General features: G+C 39.7%; 1 protein-coding gene across 2 annotated transcripts in view; it reads right to left on the minus strand.

The window, feature by feature from the left end:
• PAPPA2 (pappalysin 2) overlaps positions 1-20,404 on the minus strand; it is a gene marked incomplete at its 3' end in the record, with an annotated part of 286,538 nt that overhangs the window by 81,725 nt on the left and 184,409 nt on the right. For both annotated transcript variants that reach the window (XM_084251295.1, XM_084251294.1), the window contains exons 12-14: positions 19,914-20,049; positions 19,226-19,442; positions 493-664 (exon numbers count right to left, since the gene is read on the minus strand). In XM_084251295.1, the coding sequence (XP_084107421.1) occupies positions 493-664; positions 19,226-19,442; positions 19,914-20,049 (525 nt within the window). The remainder of the gene's footprint in view (positions 1-492; positions 665-19,225; positions 19,443-19,913; positions 20,050-20,404) is intronic.

Below are 20,404 nucleotides of genomic sequence, written 5' to 3' on the forward strand. Positions count from 1 at the left end.
GCCAAAGCTAAAGCTAGAATCATAATATCCGCCTCAGTAACATCTTTCAAGCTTTGGGGAAGAAAATCAGATGTTTTCTCTCTCGACTCCAATAAGGAGAATTAGGAAGTTGGACAATGAACTATGGATGAGTGGGTTGCAACCTATCTTGTCTGCAACTTGTGGGCAAATCTCAACGGTGATATTCTCACCTTGAAGACAAAATATGGGCCATGATTTCTGAAATGAAGTCAAAAACAAGGGAGAAGAATGGAATAAGCAGCTGCTTATTCCACCTGGAGAACCACTGACACCCTAGTTTAATCAGAATTGCACATACACTTACATACCTTACATTTCTATACAGTAGAGATTTTCCCTGCTTCTTCGTCTTCATTTTTCATTTCAATGATTTAAAAACATATGTCCTTCCCCCATCCACCCATGGAAAGGAGAATGAGAACCTGCCTTTCCCAGAAGTTTGGTTTTGATGACTCAGGATCTTCAACTCACCTGAATGGGTCTGAGGAACCACCCTTTGCTGGCCTGAAGGGCAAACCCTCTTTGACACGTGATTGCACACTTCATGTGCCCTGGGCCATCTGAGGTACAGTTCACCACATCCGCATGGTCAAGCAGCAGTGGGGCACAGCTGTTTTGCTCCCCACAGGACTGATGGGCACAGCTGGGGGTGACAGAAACAGAAACATCTTAGACTGACTCAGAACAAATAGCAGCAGCCAGAACTCTGGCCTCTCTCTGGGAAGTGCCTCAAAACAAATGAAGATATTTTTTTCCTGCTAAACAAACATCAAACTCATCATCTCTTTCTATGAAACCATATGGCATAAAATAACATGATCAATAACAGCTAATAAATTATGACCAGCCACCTTCTATGGCTTTTCTAGGAGGAAAAAATGGTGATGGAACAAGGTGGATAGTATGTGTCAAGAGCTCTAGATGGCATCAGAAATGAATCGATCACAGGATGCCTGCAAAAGTAAACACCCAATACTGCCAGGTCCCAAACAATTAGAACAAAAGTAAGGAGTGAATTCTGAGGGACCCTGGTTGTGTCAGGCATTAATATTTTAATTGTTTGATCATAAGCATTATCAGAGTGGTCTGTGTGAGGGTCTAAGTATCTGATATGGCAGAAAAGGCACCATTTATTTACTGATTGGTATGAAAATACATTTGACCTTTGAACAATAGGGAGTTTAGAGGCACCAACTCCTACATGGTTGAACATTTGCACATGACTTTTAACTCCCCCAAAACTTGACTACAGATACCCCTTGATATTTGCGGGGGATTGGTTATAGAACCCCAGTGGGTACCCAAATCCAAGGATACTCAAGTATTTAATCAGTCCTCCACATTCATAGGTTCTGAATTTGTGGCTTCAACCAACAGACATCTGAGATTGATTGACTCTGTCAAAGGATGACCACGGATGTGCGGGGCCAACTGTATTTACTGAACAAGATTCCAACATAAGCGGACCCACGCAGCTCATGTTGTTAAAGCAGTACAGCCACAGCCCTACACGCCACTGCACAACAGTACTGCTAATCAGAAGTTGAGTCTGTGTCAGGAAGAGGAAACTTAAATCCCTACTACCTGCAGGACACTGTGCTAGGTGCCTCCAGGGACATCCTCTCAGCAAAGGAGGTATGCTGCGTGCATCTCAGAGCCAATCAACTAGGAGCAGAAGAGAGAGAAACTCCCGAGGGTGCTGGAGACTTAACTGGAATAGAACTGTAGCAAGGATGCCACAGAGCTAAAAGAGCATCACCATTTAACTAAGGCAGAGCTATAGAGATTTAAAGGGAAGGCACAGGTCCCAGGTTGTCTGAATTTAAACACTGGTTCTATCTTTGCTACTTGTATGATTTGGTTATCCATTTCCCAGTGTTTCAACTTCTTCCTCTTCAAGTGGGGGACAAGGTGCCAACATCACTGCTTCACTGCATGTAACTCAAGTTCTACCCTCAGCAGTGTGTTTTCCATTATCTCATTTCTGTACCTTCACTTGAGTTGTTGAATCTCTGGTTTGTTGAGATTCTTTCTCTAAGAAGCCCCTTCAGATAACTTCCTCTTTTGAGCTTTCTAGGGAAATTAAAAAATAATGCTCCTTGAACATCACGTTTATCTTTTATTAGGATTAGGCTTGTATTTGTTTGTCCTTTAGCTGACTTACTAATTTTTATCCATGTGACAATTAGTATATGAATGTTCCCAAAAATGTTGAATTATGATTATGAACTAGATTATGAACAACTTGAGATAATACTTCCCACTTTTATATTTACCATACACCCTGCTATAGTGGATGCAATAAATGTTTGCTGAATTAAATTTGCCTATACTATATAGACAGAAAAGTGAATGGCTACCAAAATGTTCAATTTTGTGGTGACAGATGGGTATCTGAAATACAAGGATAGCGTTATCAAAAATGATTGAATCATCTTGCCCTGTTCATTCATTCATTCATTCATTAATAAACATTCACTGAGCATTTACTGTAGGCAAGACATTGGTCTCAGTACTAAGGGAAAAGTAAGTATCATGCCCATAAACAACTCATAGCTTAGTGGGGGATAGTAACAAGTCATTTGATTATATTTTCTTGCTTGTGATGTTGTTGCCAGTCGTGCTGAATATTAACGAAAAGAACTACTTTTCTCCATCAATTTACTTTATTTGACCTTGAATTGTGTTAGTGGGCATTGACTTCAACAAAGAGCTGGGCAACAATATAAATAAATGGAAAATAAAATTTTATTGAATATGCATATACTTTCTTGAAATAATTGATGTGGTTGAAAAACACCAGTCCAAAGAGGACGGACTTGATGAATGTGCTAATGCCTGTGTCACTGATCATATACCCAGGGGATTGAAGTCATATATCAGTGACATTCTCATTTTTTCTATCTATGCTTATTGGGTAAATGATGGAGGGACTGGAGCTGAATTGTACAAAGGTAACTTTTAAAATTCTTCAAGTTTTGATTTTCACCAGTGAAGGTATGGTATCCTACAAACACTCCATGGAACCTGATGAGGGCAGGGGCATGAATTCTCCAAGTCCAACACTGATAATTGGGTGTTAACACTAATAAAATAGGAATTAAATCTTTGTCTCTGAGTCTTCATTCAACCTATCTGGATAAGGGATCTGACCATCTTTCATGGGATGAAATCAGAATAACTCATTAGTGATGCCAAAATACAAACCCCAAGTTCCATCAATGCTTCACACCCTTGTTGCCCACAAAATATAGCATTTCTCCAGCAGGTTAAGCAGAGCATACTGGAAATCAGAAAGTTGTTAATAGTTCTGGTTCATGTAAGCTTACTGCTTAGAAATTAATGTGAAATAGTACTGCCATTTTTCAGTGACTCCATCCAATGAATCCACATCATCACTGAAGACAAATACATGTGACACAAAACTCAAAATGAACCCTGAACATGTGCCCCCTTCCATCAAATTGTTTTTTTTTTAACTACCAGTGTAATGACTATCAGTGTGAGAAGTTGGTCCAGAATTGGCAACAAGATGGAAGGGTGAAACAGTGGAGCAGATAAGAGGGGATAAGTGACATGAAATAAGACCAAGACCAGAAAAAAAGAAAAAGAAAAAGAAAAGAAAAAGAGGCACCAAAATCAGACCTGTTTATGAAGTGAGAAATGGTTTTAGAGGAGCTGCTGCAAATTCTTTTTTTTTAAGATTTATTTATTTATGCATACAAGAGCTGGGGTACAGGCCAGAGGCTTGACGGGTGAGAGGACTCACCAGAGACAGAGTGGGGAACAGAACAGGCAGATCAACTGAAATACACTGTTGAGGGGAGCAGCAGGAGAGTCAGGAGAGGTCTGCCATACCATGTGGGTTTCTTCCTGGCCAGGGATTGAACTCATGCTGCAGAAGCTGTGGATAGCTTCATAGGTTGTGTCTTAACCCCTTGCGCCACCAGGGAGGCCCTGTTGCAAATTCTTTTCACTATATTTCCATTTGTTTCCTTTTTAAGGAATTTGTTTTATGAGGCTAGTGTTTGCCGGGTTGTTAGCTTCTGATCGTGTCTGGTACCAATTGTAGACTTTTCTCCCTTGCACTCCAACCCTAAAACCCCTTTCAAGTATCTCTTCCACTACAAACACTGGTTTCTGAGTGAAGTTGTGTTCTCTGTGTTCCCACCGCCCAATGCATTCTCCTTTCCACCCAATTAGTCTTAAAACTTCTCCAAGTTTTCTTCTTATGGTCTTTGGACAAATGTTAATGAAAGCGGCAGCAATGCCCCAGAGAGGTAGGAAGTTAGGTATTTATTTTGGTTTGAAATACAAGGAAACTGAAGCTGTTGAAGACTGGCTGGAGGCCACACAGAGAGTCAGAGGAAAATCCTCGGGCTGGAAGTCAGAACCCTTGCTCTGGAGGCCAGTCTGGACCATGAGGCCATCTCCTTGAGGATGAGGTTGCTTTCCTGTTGCTTTCTTCTCAGTTTAAGACCTAGCAGTAGCTCCTCAGCATGATAAGTGTGTGTGTGTGTGTGTGTGTGTTTGTGCATATGGAGGGACACTATATAAAAATTAATAGCCCATTTTAGTTTTGAGAAATTGTCTCTTAAATGATAGCAAATCAGATTGGCAATTTCTGTCCAGTTGCCACTGTCCGCAAGGTGCTCTGCTTAGTCCCCTCAATCACTCCTCACCCTTCCACTGATTTTTTTCCAGATTTTTTCTTCATGCCCCATCAAAATGTGCTCTCAGGTAAGGATATAATGATCCAGTTGGACATGATTCATGGATATTTCCTTTTTAAGAGGCAAAGAAGTTTGGGTCCAAAGAAATGAAGTTTGCATAATAGAATTTTAAATCAGTAGGGTCTTAAAAATCACATTACATAAATGGCCACCTCCCCATAATTCTAGCTTTTCTCTTCTCTCTACTTCTCCAAGAAGCTTCTACTCTTTCTTCTGGTCCAACTCTCCAGAGATATTTTGCTTGAAGTTTTAAAAAAAATTAGTTTTCAATTGTGGATCCCTGTCCAACATGAACTGTAACCTGGGGTTATCTTCTTCTTACACTCTGCTCTTGGGCATCTGGGCACAATCTTAGCACTGTTTGTCCCGGCCATCGTGTTTCTCCTTTGTTGGTTGTGCCAGTAGGTGATATCTGTATTTGGAAAACCTCTGTTGACACATTTCCATAAAAGATGGGCCCTCCTATGCCAGGGGGTGACTTTCTAAACCACAGTTGCACATCAGACTCAGAGAATTTTTATAAAATGTGGACACCCAAGCTTTGTCTCCTGGAGATGATTTTTTAGGGCTGTGGCGAGACTGTAGCATCTGTGATTTTTAAATTTCAAAGTTTTTAATGCTCACCAGTAGTGAAACCCAGGACCATAAAGAACTACATATGTGTAACCTGAAATGTTAATAAGCTCCATAGGCCAAGATTATAAAATAGCAAGACCGGTTCTAGGAAAAGAAGGTCCCACAGCTTGATCATTACGCTTGAATATTTTTTGGTACAAATTATCACATAGAAATCATCACATAGATCAAAAGCATAAAACATTTCCCCTGTTCTGAAAAGTTTCAATGTAGTTGAGGAGAGAAAATAATTAAATCATGTGTTACTGATTACACATTCATGGCTGTTTCAGAGAAAGTTTTATCATAGGGTTTGATTTGACCTCAATGAATCACTAGGATTTAGAAAGGCAAAAGAGATGTCCTAGAAAGTTCTTTCCAGTGCTGTACAGTCAGAACACAGGGAAATGTAGCACATTCAACTCTAGACAACATCATCATTTCCTCCCTACCACTGATACCGAAGAAAATTCATCATGCACGGCTCTCTTAAGTTCTAACAAATATGGAGAACCTATACTGAAAAGAGTCAAAATCTTTATATAAAGATAGGCTTAGCCACAGTTTTCCTCCAACTTTCAGGGATGGGTGAGGAACAGGGTAAGGCTGACACCAGAAAGGAGACATTGCTCTCTGCAGAGGGGACAGACAGACTTCCTAACAAACCTGTGATGAGCTGCCCTTCAGGCATGCCATTCCAGGCACTGCTTACCTCCTTTTAGTTTTTCATTTCTCAAGGTCATTTCAGGACATTGACTGAGCATCTAACAAAGGTTCATATTAGGAAACTGGGTAGTTCCTGACAAATGAGTGAAGTTCTGGCTGTTCTACCCATCCACAGTTTTCTGAAGCTTTGATCAAAGTTCCCTGAGGGTCTGAGCAACCCTAAGTAACTTCAAGGGGCTGTGACAATATGCCAGAGCTAATCAGAACCTAAAGTGAACTTCTCATGTAAAGGGTGATGGAAGATTACTGGTTCAAAGTACCCATTTCTTGAATATAATTGTTAAGGGGTGGTACCTCTAACAACAATTTTGGAGAAACCATAGCTTGTTAAAACTGAAAAGATCTTGAAGATAATTCAATCCAAATTACTCATTTTAGAGATGAAGAAACTGAGCCCAAAAGAACTGGTTTATTACAGAATGTCCTACCACTTTAATACTACAATATAATAACAAAGAAGCATTTAGTTAATTTTTGGCTCAAACTTAACATTAGGATGACATCGACTCATAACCTTTTCTATAGTCAACATCTTACTTTCCCTTAGGCAACCAAAATAGACTGACCACAACCTGATATATGGAAGCTAGGCTATTTTTGGAGCAACTGTCTAACATCTATACCATACTTTTTGAGAAACAGCATGATATGGCAGACAAAGTAGTTGTTCAAGGCCCAGGTGACTTGGGCTCAGGTCTTGGCTTGCTTGCTTCTATGACTCTGGGTAAGTCTCCTAACCACTCTGGCCCACTGTCAGCAAATTTATAAAATTATGGGGTTGGACAAGGTTTTCTTAAAGATCCCTTCCAGTTCTCACATGGTATTTAATTTCATAAGTAAGGTGATAGTGGTATTAGGGATGGCAGTACAGAGAATCTATGAATGGGCAGAATGTGGTGGAGAACCCAAAAGAATTTCTCACAATCTGTCTTTCCCAATGTAATTTTTGTTTAATGTCCCAACTTTTCAGTTGTTCAGTTAAACAAAATATTTCAATTCATTTATCCAAGAAGTGCTACCATTGACCAAGTAGCAATCCCAGTGGCTTCTGTAGAAACATCTCTTTTATGGTTAAATAGTAAAAAAAGGATCAGATTTCTCTCCATTCCCCCACTCTGTTTTATTGATTCTTATTGAATTAAGAAGATTCTTATTGAACAATTCTTATTGAACTAACAATCTTGGTACTTTGAGGGGAAATTAATTCAAGTTCTCATCTGAAGAGTTTCAAATGAAAGAAACAGAGGAATCTCAACAGCAATTGTGATTCTTCTTTCACATGACACAGAATTGAATTATTTTACTAAGCAGACTTCTTCCATACCTGTCTTCTGGGAAACTGAGGTTTCCTCTGTTGAAGTTTCTGCATTGAGGTTGGCCCCTCAAAACATCTCTTTCTGGAGATGTCCATCTCTTTCTAGAATGTGACCTATTTGTAAGTTGGACTCCAGTGGTCCTTGTACTGAGTAATTTGCTTTGTTCATTTCTAATTCTGGCCACAATTTTTGCCATGCCTGGCTGGCTGTAACACTAGAAGTCCTGTCCAAATGCCCCCTGTCCTTCTAAAAAGAAACAGATTTATATCACTCAGCCAAAAGCACTTTCTGTCTCAAAAGCTCTGTTTCACTTAGTTTCAGAACCCATGATATTAATATAGATTATAAAATAGGTGGAACACTGGAGGAAGGGTCAAAGTAGTTGCTGGCTAACCCACAGGGGATGTGTTTTCCTGGTAGGGAATAAATACGCCCTTTCTCTGCCACCCAGTTTGTAAAAGTAGTGCTGTCTACATGTGGGGCAAGTTCTAATGAAGAGTAATCACTGGGGCCCTCCTAATGAGCACACTGCTGACTCCCCTGTGACCTACTATTTATTCCTGATCACCAATCATACTATTAATGTGGGGATGACACTTCCCTGGGCATATTTATAGGCCAAGCCCTTGAAATTGTGAAACATGTGGAGTTAAGTGAGGGAACAACATGGTCCTGTGAATGAAGTTCAATGGGCAGAGCATCCATCATTGTCACTCCTAGAATAGCACCTACAGAGCTGGAAGAAGGGGTAACATGGATTCTCTGTGTTTATGCTTGAGGTATGGGTAAATTGAGGTCTTGAGGATTTACATTCCAGCACATTAAATGAATTCCAAACTCACACACAGAAGCATACTGTATAGAATTGGGCCCCTTTGAGACTTTCCCTCTCTCCCATTGCTTCCTCTTCCTATAAATTTTCTGGACTCCTCAATAGAAGTTGCACATTGTTTTTAATATCTCTTAATCCCAGAATTTGTCAGTCCTTGGTTGACATCAAATATAAAGTATTATTTTCTTCTGTTTTTTTTTTTTTGCTCTTCTTAGCACTCCCAAGACTTGCAACATCAATGGGTCATTTGCTTGTGGAGAAGTGAAGGCCCAAAAAGAGAAGAAACTGCCCAAAAGTCATGTGGTGAAACTACATGATGCAACCAAAAGTGCGAGGCAGGGGCTAGACGTCGGGCCTGCTGCCACTGCAATCATCACACTTCCTCTGACTTCATGCTTATGGCTACACAGATCCAGACATACCCAGCCAGTCATTCCAACCAGAGTTCACAGTCATATCTGTCAATAGTGTCTGTCTACTTGGCAGGCTGGTGAAATGATAGAACCCTGGAAATATTGGTTTATTTTTATTTTCTTTGCTCTCTCCACCATCTGCCATGAATACAGGCCATAAGGGCAGAGCCTGCCTGAGCAAATTGGGAAGCAGGTAATGTTTAAAACTCATCTCTCTTTCCAGTACTACTTTTTCTGCTCTCATGTCCCCCTAACATTTGGATGCATACACAGGGGCTGCATTTCAGCGGGGCCCTAGTCTATTTTTGAATTGTCATGGTCTATAAGAGAATATTTATGGCATGAACAGTTGATGATGACTTCAAGCATTTCAACTATTATTAGTTATTTACTATTTTAAAGAGGCATCTGAACATTATCCAGACTTGAAGAAAATAATTTCTAGTGGTAGAATTTCAGACACTGTGATAAGTTATCTACGGGGTTGGGGAGGTATGGAGGTTGTTGTTTCAAAGTTGGTGTTTTGAAATCAACCAATTTCTTGGAGGTAGACTTGAACCCTAAGTCTTCTTATGCTGTTTGTAACTGTCAACCAAAAGCAGCCACCCAATAGGTTCTAATAATATACCCCAGTAAGAACCCTAAATGAGACCATGTCCATGACCTTTTCATTTTTCCTCTGTAATCTCATGAGAGCAAACAGTCAAAAAGATTCAGGCAGTTCAGTGCTCCCACAGCAGACCTGCCCTTCACTAGGTTAACCATCTCTGGACAGTAGAAACAGAATCCTCTCTGGTAGATTCTCCTCCTTTCCTCTCATTTTATGGACAAATTATTCTGGGAAAAGGAAGTTGGGCAAGAAACTTAGGGAACAATTGAGCAGCTATAATTCTTCCATTGCTTAAGAAACAAAAACAGATTCAACATTAATTTGCTAAACTGCTTTGGGGGAGAAGATAATCAAATGAGCAGAAATGAGATACATATTTCATTTCTATAGTGCCTTTCCCAGCATCAAGAAAGAACACTGCCCATTATCCTCGAACATTAAAAGACAACCACCTGGTAAAAATAAAAGATGAGGAGCCTAAGAATAAACAAAATCTTTAACCTGTAGACCTGAACAGAAGAAAGAGAGATTTTTCACTTTGTGATTCTATCAAAAGGGAGGTGATGTGAATGTTCTCCATAGGTCTGAGCAGGGGATGGAGAGGCATGGCAGGGTACAGGCATCCATTCCAGGCAGAGGAGGAAGGGTAACACTGACATTTTAAATCTGAGCTCCAAATAATTGAAGCACAATAGAAATGTGTAAAGCAGCAATAATAACTGTTCCAGGGCATAATGAAGCATGAAGCAAAATGATAGATGATAGAGATGGAACGATCCTATTCCCAGACTCACACACAGCAGGGCTGGAATGCCAAGGCACTGAGCTGCACTCTGACTGCATTACCCTGGAATGGGGCTTACAAAATGGCCCAGCTCTACCTTGTAATCCAGAAGATATATTTTCACACCTGAATCCAAATAGCCCCAAATGGAAGCCACTTTCTTGAAAAAATTCTGTGTGGATTGTTAAATTCACAGAAGTTGAGTTTTATGGGAGAATTGCTTTGTTTTCCACCACATCCCTCCATTTCCAAACCCAAATCTCCTGTCTATAGTGAATCCTCCATGGGAATAGAGGCTGATCTAGAAAACCTCTTGACTTAGTGATGAAGATCCTACCATCTCAATAGCAGATCCATCTTTTCAAGAATAACTTTCTAAAGCTAAAGATATCTTTGCACCATAGAACTTACATTGAAAGAGGGATCTGAAGGTAGCTAGGGAGAAGTCAGTCTGAGCTAGCAATATTCTTCATCTTCCCAAAGTTCAGAAATTACAAACAGAAAGCTGTGAGTTGCTTGGTGATAGCTAATTGTTGATATTTCTCAATGGATTTTTAAATTTTTATAGTCAATGGAAATGAAAACTGAGTCTGAAGAACAGAGGCTATAAAGAAACAACAAAGGTGATAAAAGGAGTGTGCATGTCTTCAGATCTCTATGTACATTGAGGCATTCTCAGTTACCCATCACTATGAAGAGTCAGAACTCTGATCATTTAAACAACACCTACAATTTTTTAATTTTTAAGATTCTATATAATTTCATGATTTTTCCAGGAAAGAAATATATATTGCTTTAATGAATATTTTAATAATTCCACTTGAGTCATGAAGAAAGTGACTATTAAGTAGGCTAAAGACTATGGAAAAATAAACAGAAATAAAATTTGGACAGGAATCATTTATAAAATGAATGTAGTATATCTAGATAATGGACAGTTGAGAGGACATTCATTGAGAAATGTAAGCATAGATAATCCACCTACCAAGAAATGGGGAGGACTCCCTGGTGGTGCAAGGGGTTAAGTTGCAGCACCATGAAGCTATCCACAGCCACTGCAGCATGGCATGAGTTCGATCACTGGCCGGCCAGGGAGCTGACCCACATGGCGCAGCAGACCTCTAGTGTCTCGCCCGCTGCTCTCCTCAGCAGTGTATTTCAGTTAGTCTGCCTGTTCTGCTCCCCATTCTGTCTCTGGTGAATCCTCTTACCCCCTACATCTCTGGCCTATACCACAGCTCTTGTATGCACAAATAAATAAATCTTTAAAAAAAAAAAGAAAGAAATGTGGAATTTCTAGAAGATCTTGCTCCAGGAATCATTCATCTCACACATAAATTCCTCACATGGTTCCTCTAGCCCAGACTGCCTAGCAAGTTGAGCCTAAATAACTATGTGTGTAGCTGCATCAGGTTATGAGACAAATGCAGTTAGAGAGTTGTGACTCTAAGGTCTATGCACAACTTCAACTAACTCAGGCTAAAGTATTATGGTGGCTATGACTCCGACCTTCTAGATTCCACCCCCATGTGTTACTCTCTTAATCTGAGCATGGGTGGAATCAGTGATTTGCTTCTAACCAACTAAACATGACAAAGATGATAAGGTCATTTCTGATTATGTTACCTGAGACTGAAAATTATTTCTGACTGAGAGAACTTGGAAATGAACCTTCCCCACTTAAGTCTTCAAATGAGAGCCCATTTCTCATTGACACCACCTTACAGATTTACCACCACATTACTTTCATGATTTACTAAGTCTTGCCTACATTCTTGACCTTAGGAAACTCTGAGATTATAAATGTGCATTGGTTTAAACTGTTAAGTAGGTAATAATATCATTACAAAACAATAGAAAACTTTAGAAAAGCATGACCCAAGTTTTCAATATTATATTTTCTCTCTCTGATTTATTAAATTTCTATTCTCCAAGAGAGTGATTTTTTTTTCCCTTAGATTTTCTCTCCACTGAAGAGTGAGGTTCTTTTTTGTGTAGGCTAGCACTCTATAGAAACTAGGTCAAAACTTCTCTCAGTCTAATGACCCCCAAGCTTCCTGGATTCTTTTTGCAAAATTTCTGTAGTCTAGATCATTCATTTTCTGAACTTTACCCAAACATCCAAAGTATATTTATAGTTACACTCTATCACTTACTCCATCAATATCATCAGTTCACCTCTATTACTTGAAACCCATAACTGCAATTCTTGGTTTCATGGTTACCTTAAAAAAATGTTATTTACATACATACATTTAAAATGTAGGTATTCTTTAATCATTCCAAAGTCAATTAAACTTTCATTACCCCAACTCACATCTAGTTTGAAGGTGTCCATGAAAGGGCAGGATTTCATGGACTTTAGTAGAAATGGGTATATCTGCAACTGTTTTCCATTTATCTAATAGTATCCTTCCTTACCAAAAAGATACTTTTTAAGTATGCTTTCTTTACTAAAAATATTCTTCACTAGTCTTAGTTTTGCTAATCTCAAATAGGGTGAATTTATACTCTCTGAATATGTTTCCTGAACTGACAGATGATTGCTGGCATGTTGTAAGCACTTAATAAATATTTTTGAATGATGAATAGACTGTCCCTTTTTATATTCAGGCACACACACATACACATATGCCATATATACACTTATATCAATTAAACACTAGACCTAAATAGTTATGAATTAACTCTCAATTATCCATAATGATAAAAAGAATGAAAGCATGACTATATACAGTGAGTGTAAAAGAATGACACTGAGAACAAAAGAAAGAAAGAACCCCAGTTTCCACATGGATATTCATTTTAAAAGATCGATACCCCATTTAATTCTATATTAAAACACTTAACTTTTATAAGCCATAGTTAAGGTAAACCTCAGAACCCACTACAATTTTATATTTGTGACTATCTATTACTTGTTTTCCATCTGAATCAGAATGTGTGTTTACACTGAACTAATGGGGTATTTATACTTTATGTTTGCCTTGGACTTAAAGGGAGTTCAAATACTGAAAAATGAAAATAGGGATTTGCAATATGGTCAGTCTAGAAGTTATATTGAAATGTGGTCTAAGTATGAAAACCAGGAATGTAAAAAATATCTTATCTGAAACATAAATAGCAGAAAGACAAGGGGCTTATTCCTGGTTATTTGACAAGACCATTACTGCCAGTTGTCAACTTATTGTCTCTCAGCTCCAGAACCCATCCTACATTGCCCTACTTTGTGATACTAGCAATAAACTCTATGAATACTGCTCTTTTGTCAGCCAGCCTGATGTCATGTGTTCCAGTAGACACACTGGAGAGACACCGCCGGAGGAAGGGGTGTCCCTTGAATCCTCTGTGTTTTCCTCTCTTGCTTCTGAAGCCCTGGTGTCTGACAGACTTGAGTAGCACTTGCCCTTAGTGAGTTTCAGTCACACCCTGTATGTTCCTGCAAGTTTCAAAGAGAAGTTTCTTTACACTGCAGGGGGTGACTTCCAGGTTGCCAGCCTGAGCCTCTGCAAACTTCTCTGCTATGGAGTGTGCCACAGCTCCACCTCCTCCAATGATATGACTCAGCCTTAGATGGAGTACCTCTTCCACATTTGTTCCCTCCATGGATACTCCCCCTTCACTCCCTATAAGTAATGGTCGCTTTCTTTATCCACCATTCTTTTATTCACTAGGGTTCTCCTTAACCCTGATACTAGTTAATCATTATTTATATTAGACAGTCTCTATTCTAATTATGTGTCCTGAATAGATGCTGATTAACCTGGTAATGGTACCAGGAGGTGAGTTCACAAAGATAGGACTTGGAGATCAATTTGATTGCGCCTTTAGGCTTCAGAACAATGCTGAACTCCTTTCCATGGGAAATGGGATGCTACTGATAGTAATCCATGGCCTGCAGTGGGTGCACCACTCACAAGCTGCTGCCTTTGGCTGGTTATGGAAAGAGTCAGGTGGAAAGGAATACCTCGGGGGCCCAAGTGCCTGCTGTATTGACATAGGTGTTCTACACACCACTGCTGAGCGTGTCACAGAAGCAAAAGGGAAGCAAGTGCACCAAAACCAGGAAAAGAAGCCTCTTCCTCCTGCAGTATGTCTCCAGAATCCTCTACTGACAAAACTTAACTGTGTGCCAAGCAGCAAAGGATAAATATCAATGCACTGCTCTTGCAGTATTACAAAGCAGGGTGATGAGAGTGCTCTGGAGCTGAAAGCCAACAAATTAATTGATAACGCATACTTTCTGAAAGGAGGGTGATAAAAAATTAAAAATGTGGAACAGTGTGGGAAAGCCATGGCTGGTGCTCCCACTCGGCATTAGGATGTGTTAAACTTCATATGCAGTATTTCCACATAATCTCACAGGAATACTATGAGGTATTGTCTCCCTGCCTTCCACTTACATACCAACAATACAGGAAAGTAATAAAACTCTTATCAATACTCAAAACCAAGGAGGAGAGCCCAAAGTTGTGAAGATATCTTCCTGATTAAATTATATTCGAGCTGGAATATAATCAAAGCATGCATTTTTTATTCGTTCGTTTGTTTTTCAAAAAAAAGAAAGAAAAAGGCAAATAAGGTATGGAGACATACTACAAAAAGAGAGGTCATTCTTTCTTTATTCTGTTGGGTCAAAGATCTATTCTTTACCCAACTGTCCTTCTTATTCATACTACCCTATCTTTCTTTCCTCACTTCAAGACTTCAGGTCAGGAAGAGTAAGGATCTTGGCGAGTCAGCTAAGAGTGACTGGGGAAGGGAGGGAATTGTTGGCAAAGACACTGAATCCTGGGAGATAAACATCCCAAAGGTAAACATACTACAGAATTTTAAAACTACCAGAGATTTGAGGACCATGAGATAAATTTTCAGAATGAAGCTTAGAGTAGTTTTACACAATGAAATCCTACTGTCTCTGCAAACAGCATCGTGGAGCAATGTGCTCTGGGTTCACTGTCGATGAAGTTAAAGAAGAGTCAAAGATAAAAGAAAGGCAAACTTATCAAACAAAAGGAAAGCAGGGCTAGAAATTTTAATTCTGGACAAAGTAGACTGCAAAGCCCAATTCATTTAAAGGGGCAAAGGATTTGGCAAGATATAACAGTTATATACCTAACTATCATTAAAATCCAAACAGTTATATACCTAACTATCATTAAAATCCAGAATTGTTTGAAATGTAAGGCACTGGTGGGACAGGAGTCAAAGTATCAGTGTTATCAAGCTATTCCCAGCTGCTGTGGCATGGCTTTGATCCCTAGTCAGAGAGCTGACCCACATAGTGCAGCAGACCTCTCCTGTCTCACCCACTGCTCTCCCTTCAGCAGTGCATTGCAGTAGATCTGCCTGTTTTGTTCCCCACTCTGTCTCTGGTGAATCCTCTCACCCCCTGCACTTCTGGTCTAGTTTTTTAATGCATAAATAAAATAAATCTTTAAAAAAAAGAGAAACATGATTATTTGGAAGGTTAAATTACATTTTCAACCTCTTGTAGTTCAGGTAGATAGAAAACTGAAACAGTGGAAATGTGGATGTGTTGAAAAAATGATTAATCAGAAGTTTCAACCATTGTAATCAGCTCATGCCCTAGAAAAGGAGATAATATTCTTTATCTTTAGAATATTTGGTACTGGGCAGGCCTATGGATTTAACTTCAGGTAGGATTAGAGAAATTACATTTATTTTCTCATTGTGTTCATGTGACTAGAACAAAATTCTGTCATAAGAGAAACCACATGCTCATCAGCAATTCTTGCTCATTGGTAAATTATTCTACATTTCACCTTGTGAATTTCCAAAGTAGATGACAAGAGTCCTGATTCTCTGCATGCCAATTCACTCATTTGGGCAAATTAACATATTACTGCCTGGATTAGATCTTGGACACTCTCCAAATCTCACTACATCGATCAAAAGATGGTCCCCATTCCCAAAGCCATGCAGCCATTGAGATACTGTGGCAGCTCATGAAGACCTTTCCCTAAAGTGACTATACCTGGAAACAGTTGGAGAAAAAGAATGACTTAAGATATTTATTAGGCACTGGTGGCCAAAAACAGAAGTAAACTTTATTCCCAAGGTTAAAGGATTCAACATCAGCAGACTAAACCCAAAGGTTCATAAACTGAATAACCACCATAACAGAATGGAAATAAGACAAAGAGAAATAAAGTCAAAGGGTCCAGGTTAGGCTCGCAAACATCACTGGAGAACCAGACTTGGGTTTCATAACCTTCAGCTGAGAGTCTGTGGACCAACCAGGCTGTTTTAGAGGCAGTGTCATAGGATGGACAGGCATTGGTCATGAATGGCCAAATATAAAATAAACAACACATCTTCTACTGCCAGGTATCTGTCTGCTCTCACTTGCCCATTTAAGTATGAATGGAATTCAGGTCATAAGGGGAAGAAGGAGGTAGTCAGGAATCTCTCACTATGCCCAGAATTTGAGGGTTTCATATTATGGTCTATCTATGTACAACTGTAATTGATAAAGCAATATGAAAAGATCTATTCTTTGAGGACCTCAGATTTTAATCAGTTCATAGGAAAAAAAACATATCGGATCTATTTGGTTCCCTGTATATCAAAATTAACTATATTATACTGATGTGTTGGCTGAGAAGGAAAAGCCAATTTGCATGGCTCCTGTCAGTCACATGTGGTCTGGAAATGCTTATGCATTCCAAATACACCCTGTGTAAACTAGAGAATCAGATCCTATTTCTATTGGTTTGTATGCATGCATATAAATCTTGTTTTTCCCACAGTGTCAAATAAAAATAAGTGGAGAACGAGAAGCAGTGCTCACAATTAATCAATATCTTTGTCAAAATTTCCCGGCTGTGACAGTGAAGGAAATTCTGTCCCTTGAGGTCTAGAGACGTTGTGACTTCTAGTTTGTTTGTTCAGATCTGTTCCATCAAATATATAGAGATAAAGTCTGTCTCTCCTTCAGGGCACAGTTTCTGACACCTACTATGTAGACCTCCTGTTAAGTACTGACAGATACTGAACAAAGTTCCCACTGTAGGCAGCTCAGAGTTTGGTGGGAAAGAATAACAAATAAATAGTTACCACCTAATGTCTTGGAGACTTTTGTAGAGTGAGGGTTGTGTATAATGTCCCATGAAAACTGGGAGGAGTTTGCCAAAACTTCACAGAAGGAGGTGGATCCTGATGGTGAAGTGCTAGTTAAAGTGAGGAAGGACTGGAAGGCATTCAAGAAAGTAGAACATTATGTGCAAAGACATGTAGCTCATCAAGAACACATGTTTCAGGGACCTAAAAGAAATTCTGTATGGCTTGAGGCCAGAGGTAGAGCCAATAGAGAAAACTTGAAAACACATGAGAGAGAGGCAATATTTCTAGTAAATGGTGTTATTATAATAGGCTACATTTTTATGTTAATATTTGAAGATGTCTCCTCACTAAGAAGACTTAAAGGTTGCAGATGAACTAGTTAAGGTAACAGTGTTCTCCACTGTCCCTCACTATTTCTTCCTTGCACATAGTGCTCAATTAGCATTACTGCATACGGGAAATGGTCCTTGAATGTGGACTGGACTTACTGATTCACTTCTAATAAGTAGAATATGCTAGAAATAATGGGTTGTCACTTCCAACATTGTTATAAAAAGGCTGGCTTCCCTTTTGGATAGCCATTTGGGCACACTTTCTCTCTTGGATCATTAGCTGCCTTGTCTTGAAGACACTCCGGCAGCATATGAAGAAGCCCACAATGCAAGGAACTGAGCTGCCCACTGCCATCACCTATATGCGTGAGCTTGGATGCACATCTTCTGAGACCTGCCAGTAGCCACAAGATGAAGTTGAAAATGAATTCTCTGGTTCCACTTGAACCTTGTGGTAACAGCAGCCTTGGCCAAGAGCTTGACAGCAACTAATATGAGACTCTAAACCAAAGGCACCCAGCTGAGCTGCATCCTGATTCTTCACCCCCAGAAATTGTGATATCAATAAATCTTAGTATAATTTGCTGCACAGCAATAGCGAACTAGCATACTATATAGTCAAGTTTATTCCCATTCCCTATTCAAGGTTAGGTTTATAGGATACCTATGTTGGGCATTGTTCTTAATGATAGAACACTGTGTGGAACACTTAATGATAGAACACTGTCCAGTTTTTATGAATAGGATCATAACTGCCTGAAAATGTCTTCCTTAAAGGAATGAACCTTGCTACCTTTAGCCCCACTCAATTGACTAGACCATCCATAAAAAGAGTCCAGCACATCTAGAACAGATTATTGTGTTTGGTGTGCTCCCTTCCCCATCAGGGCCAGCCTTGGGCAAAGCAATGCTATGAAGCATAGTCCCTGCTAGTTGTAGCTGAGAGTCCAGGAAAAATCTGGTAGATAATGACAATCTCAGATGTCCATAGAAAGACACCTAAAGCTAGTACATTTCGATTTCCATATGTAGCTCAAACTGACTATATGACATGCATTAGAAATTGTTGAACTTGGGCCTCTCTGGTGGCACAGGGGTTAAAGACAGAGCTATACTATCACCAGCCACTGCAACATAAGTTCGATCCCCAGCGGCCAGGGAGCAGCCCACATAGTACAGCAGACCTCTCCTGCCTCGCCACTGCTCCCCTCAGCAATGTATTTCAGTATATCTGCATATTCTGCTCCCCACTCTCTCTGGTGAATCCTCTCACCCTCCACACCCTCTGGCTTATACCCCAGTTCTCGCATGCATAAATAAATAAATCTTTTAAAAAAAAAAAGAAACTGTTAAACTGGCTATATATACTCTCCAGGTGGGAACAAGTGAAAAAAATACACCTTGCTTAGGGAACACTGAGTTTTTGGCAGACAATTTTTGGCAGTTAACCTAACAATGTTGATTTGAAGGCAGTGGTGTTATATGTAAAAAAGATCCTAAGACCTTGTAAAGATGTTACATATTTACATAAAAAACTATGTAAGGAAGAAATGCAAAATATAAAACCCACGTGTGCCTTCTACAAATTTTTCTTTACTTGCTTCTTATTTTTTGACATTTTTGTTTTTAGTAATTTTTAGACCCATTTTATGTTAGTGATAAAGTTCCCTCTGCATACACAAGGCTTTGCATGGAAATGATAGCAGTATATCCCAGTCACTAGAAAAAGAAAGAAAAAAATAAATGTGTCTATGTACCTCTGTCCCTGATGATTTTGCCTCTCATGTTCTGGGATGCAGCTATTGGGAGTTGAAGGACTTATATGTGAGGATGTCCTTAAAGCCACCGCTGAGATGCCCACCAAGGGGGATGAGAAATTCAGCAGCACTGAGGTGGTATGGTGAAGAAGTTCGTTTGGGTGATGGGTCACATTGATAACCAGTGGGTTATGCTGGCATGACAGCTCATAGGTTCCTGAAGAGAAATGGTAAGATGAATAATATTTTAGGCCATTTATATTTCCATATCTAGTATTCATTTTATCATCTCCCTAGCTGTATGATGTAGGCAAGGTCCCAAGCAATATCAGATATATACATCAAACTGACGCCTGGGTCTACTGAATTGTCCTCTAGTGGCACTAAAAAAAGAATTGTCAGGGGCCTCCCTGGTGGTGCAAGGGGTTAAGCGTCAGCACTGTGAAGCTATCCGCAGCCACTGCAGCATGAGTTCGATCCCTGGCCGGCCGCAGAGCTACCCATATGGTGCAGCAGACCTCTCTTGTCTCGCCCGCTGCTCCCCTCAGCAGTGTATTTCAGTCAATCCTCTGGTTCTGCTCCCCACTGTCTCTGGTGAATCCTCTCACCCCCCACCCCCCACCTCTGGCCTGTACTCCAGTTCTTGTATAAATAAATACATCTTTTAAAAAATAATTGCCAGACTCACCAAGAGAGTGGTTGTTTCCACTGATGTCGGTCAGATGGAGTGTCACTGCTGGTTGCTGACGTCCTCCCGGAAGCAGTCCAACAGATGTCAGGAAAATGAAAATTGTCGTAGCCACTCCTGGTCTACTGAAACACACCTAGGCACAAACACATATTTGTTTGAGCCATTATTTCTCTTGGACTACAGAGGCACATGGCACAGACAATTCACCATTTGTAAAGCATAAGCTTCCTTCTCCTTTGCAAATGATACAAATACGGAGTAGGCACAGGAAGATATTCAAGGTTACATCAAAGGTCAAAGTTAGACAGGATAAGACAAATTTCAGAAGTTTTTCCAAAACGTCTTACTTCAACTGTTTCTTTCTTTTTTTTAATCTAACCTATGCTTAAATTTCTCAAAAAGATGACTCAAAAGTGGAGTCAACAAATCACTGCCAAGTCAGTCAATATTTCCTTATCTGCAAAGTGAGAGAAGTGGACAAGATGATT

This window comes from Talpa europaea (genome assembly GCF_964194135.1).
Source record: "Talpa europaea genome assembly, chromosome: 12".
NCBI classification, from domain to species: Eukaryota; Metazoa; Chordata; class Mammalia; order Eulipotyphla; family Talpidae; genus Talpa; species Talpa europaea.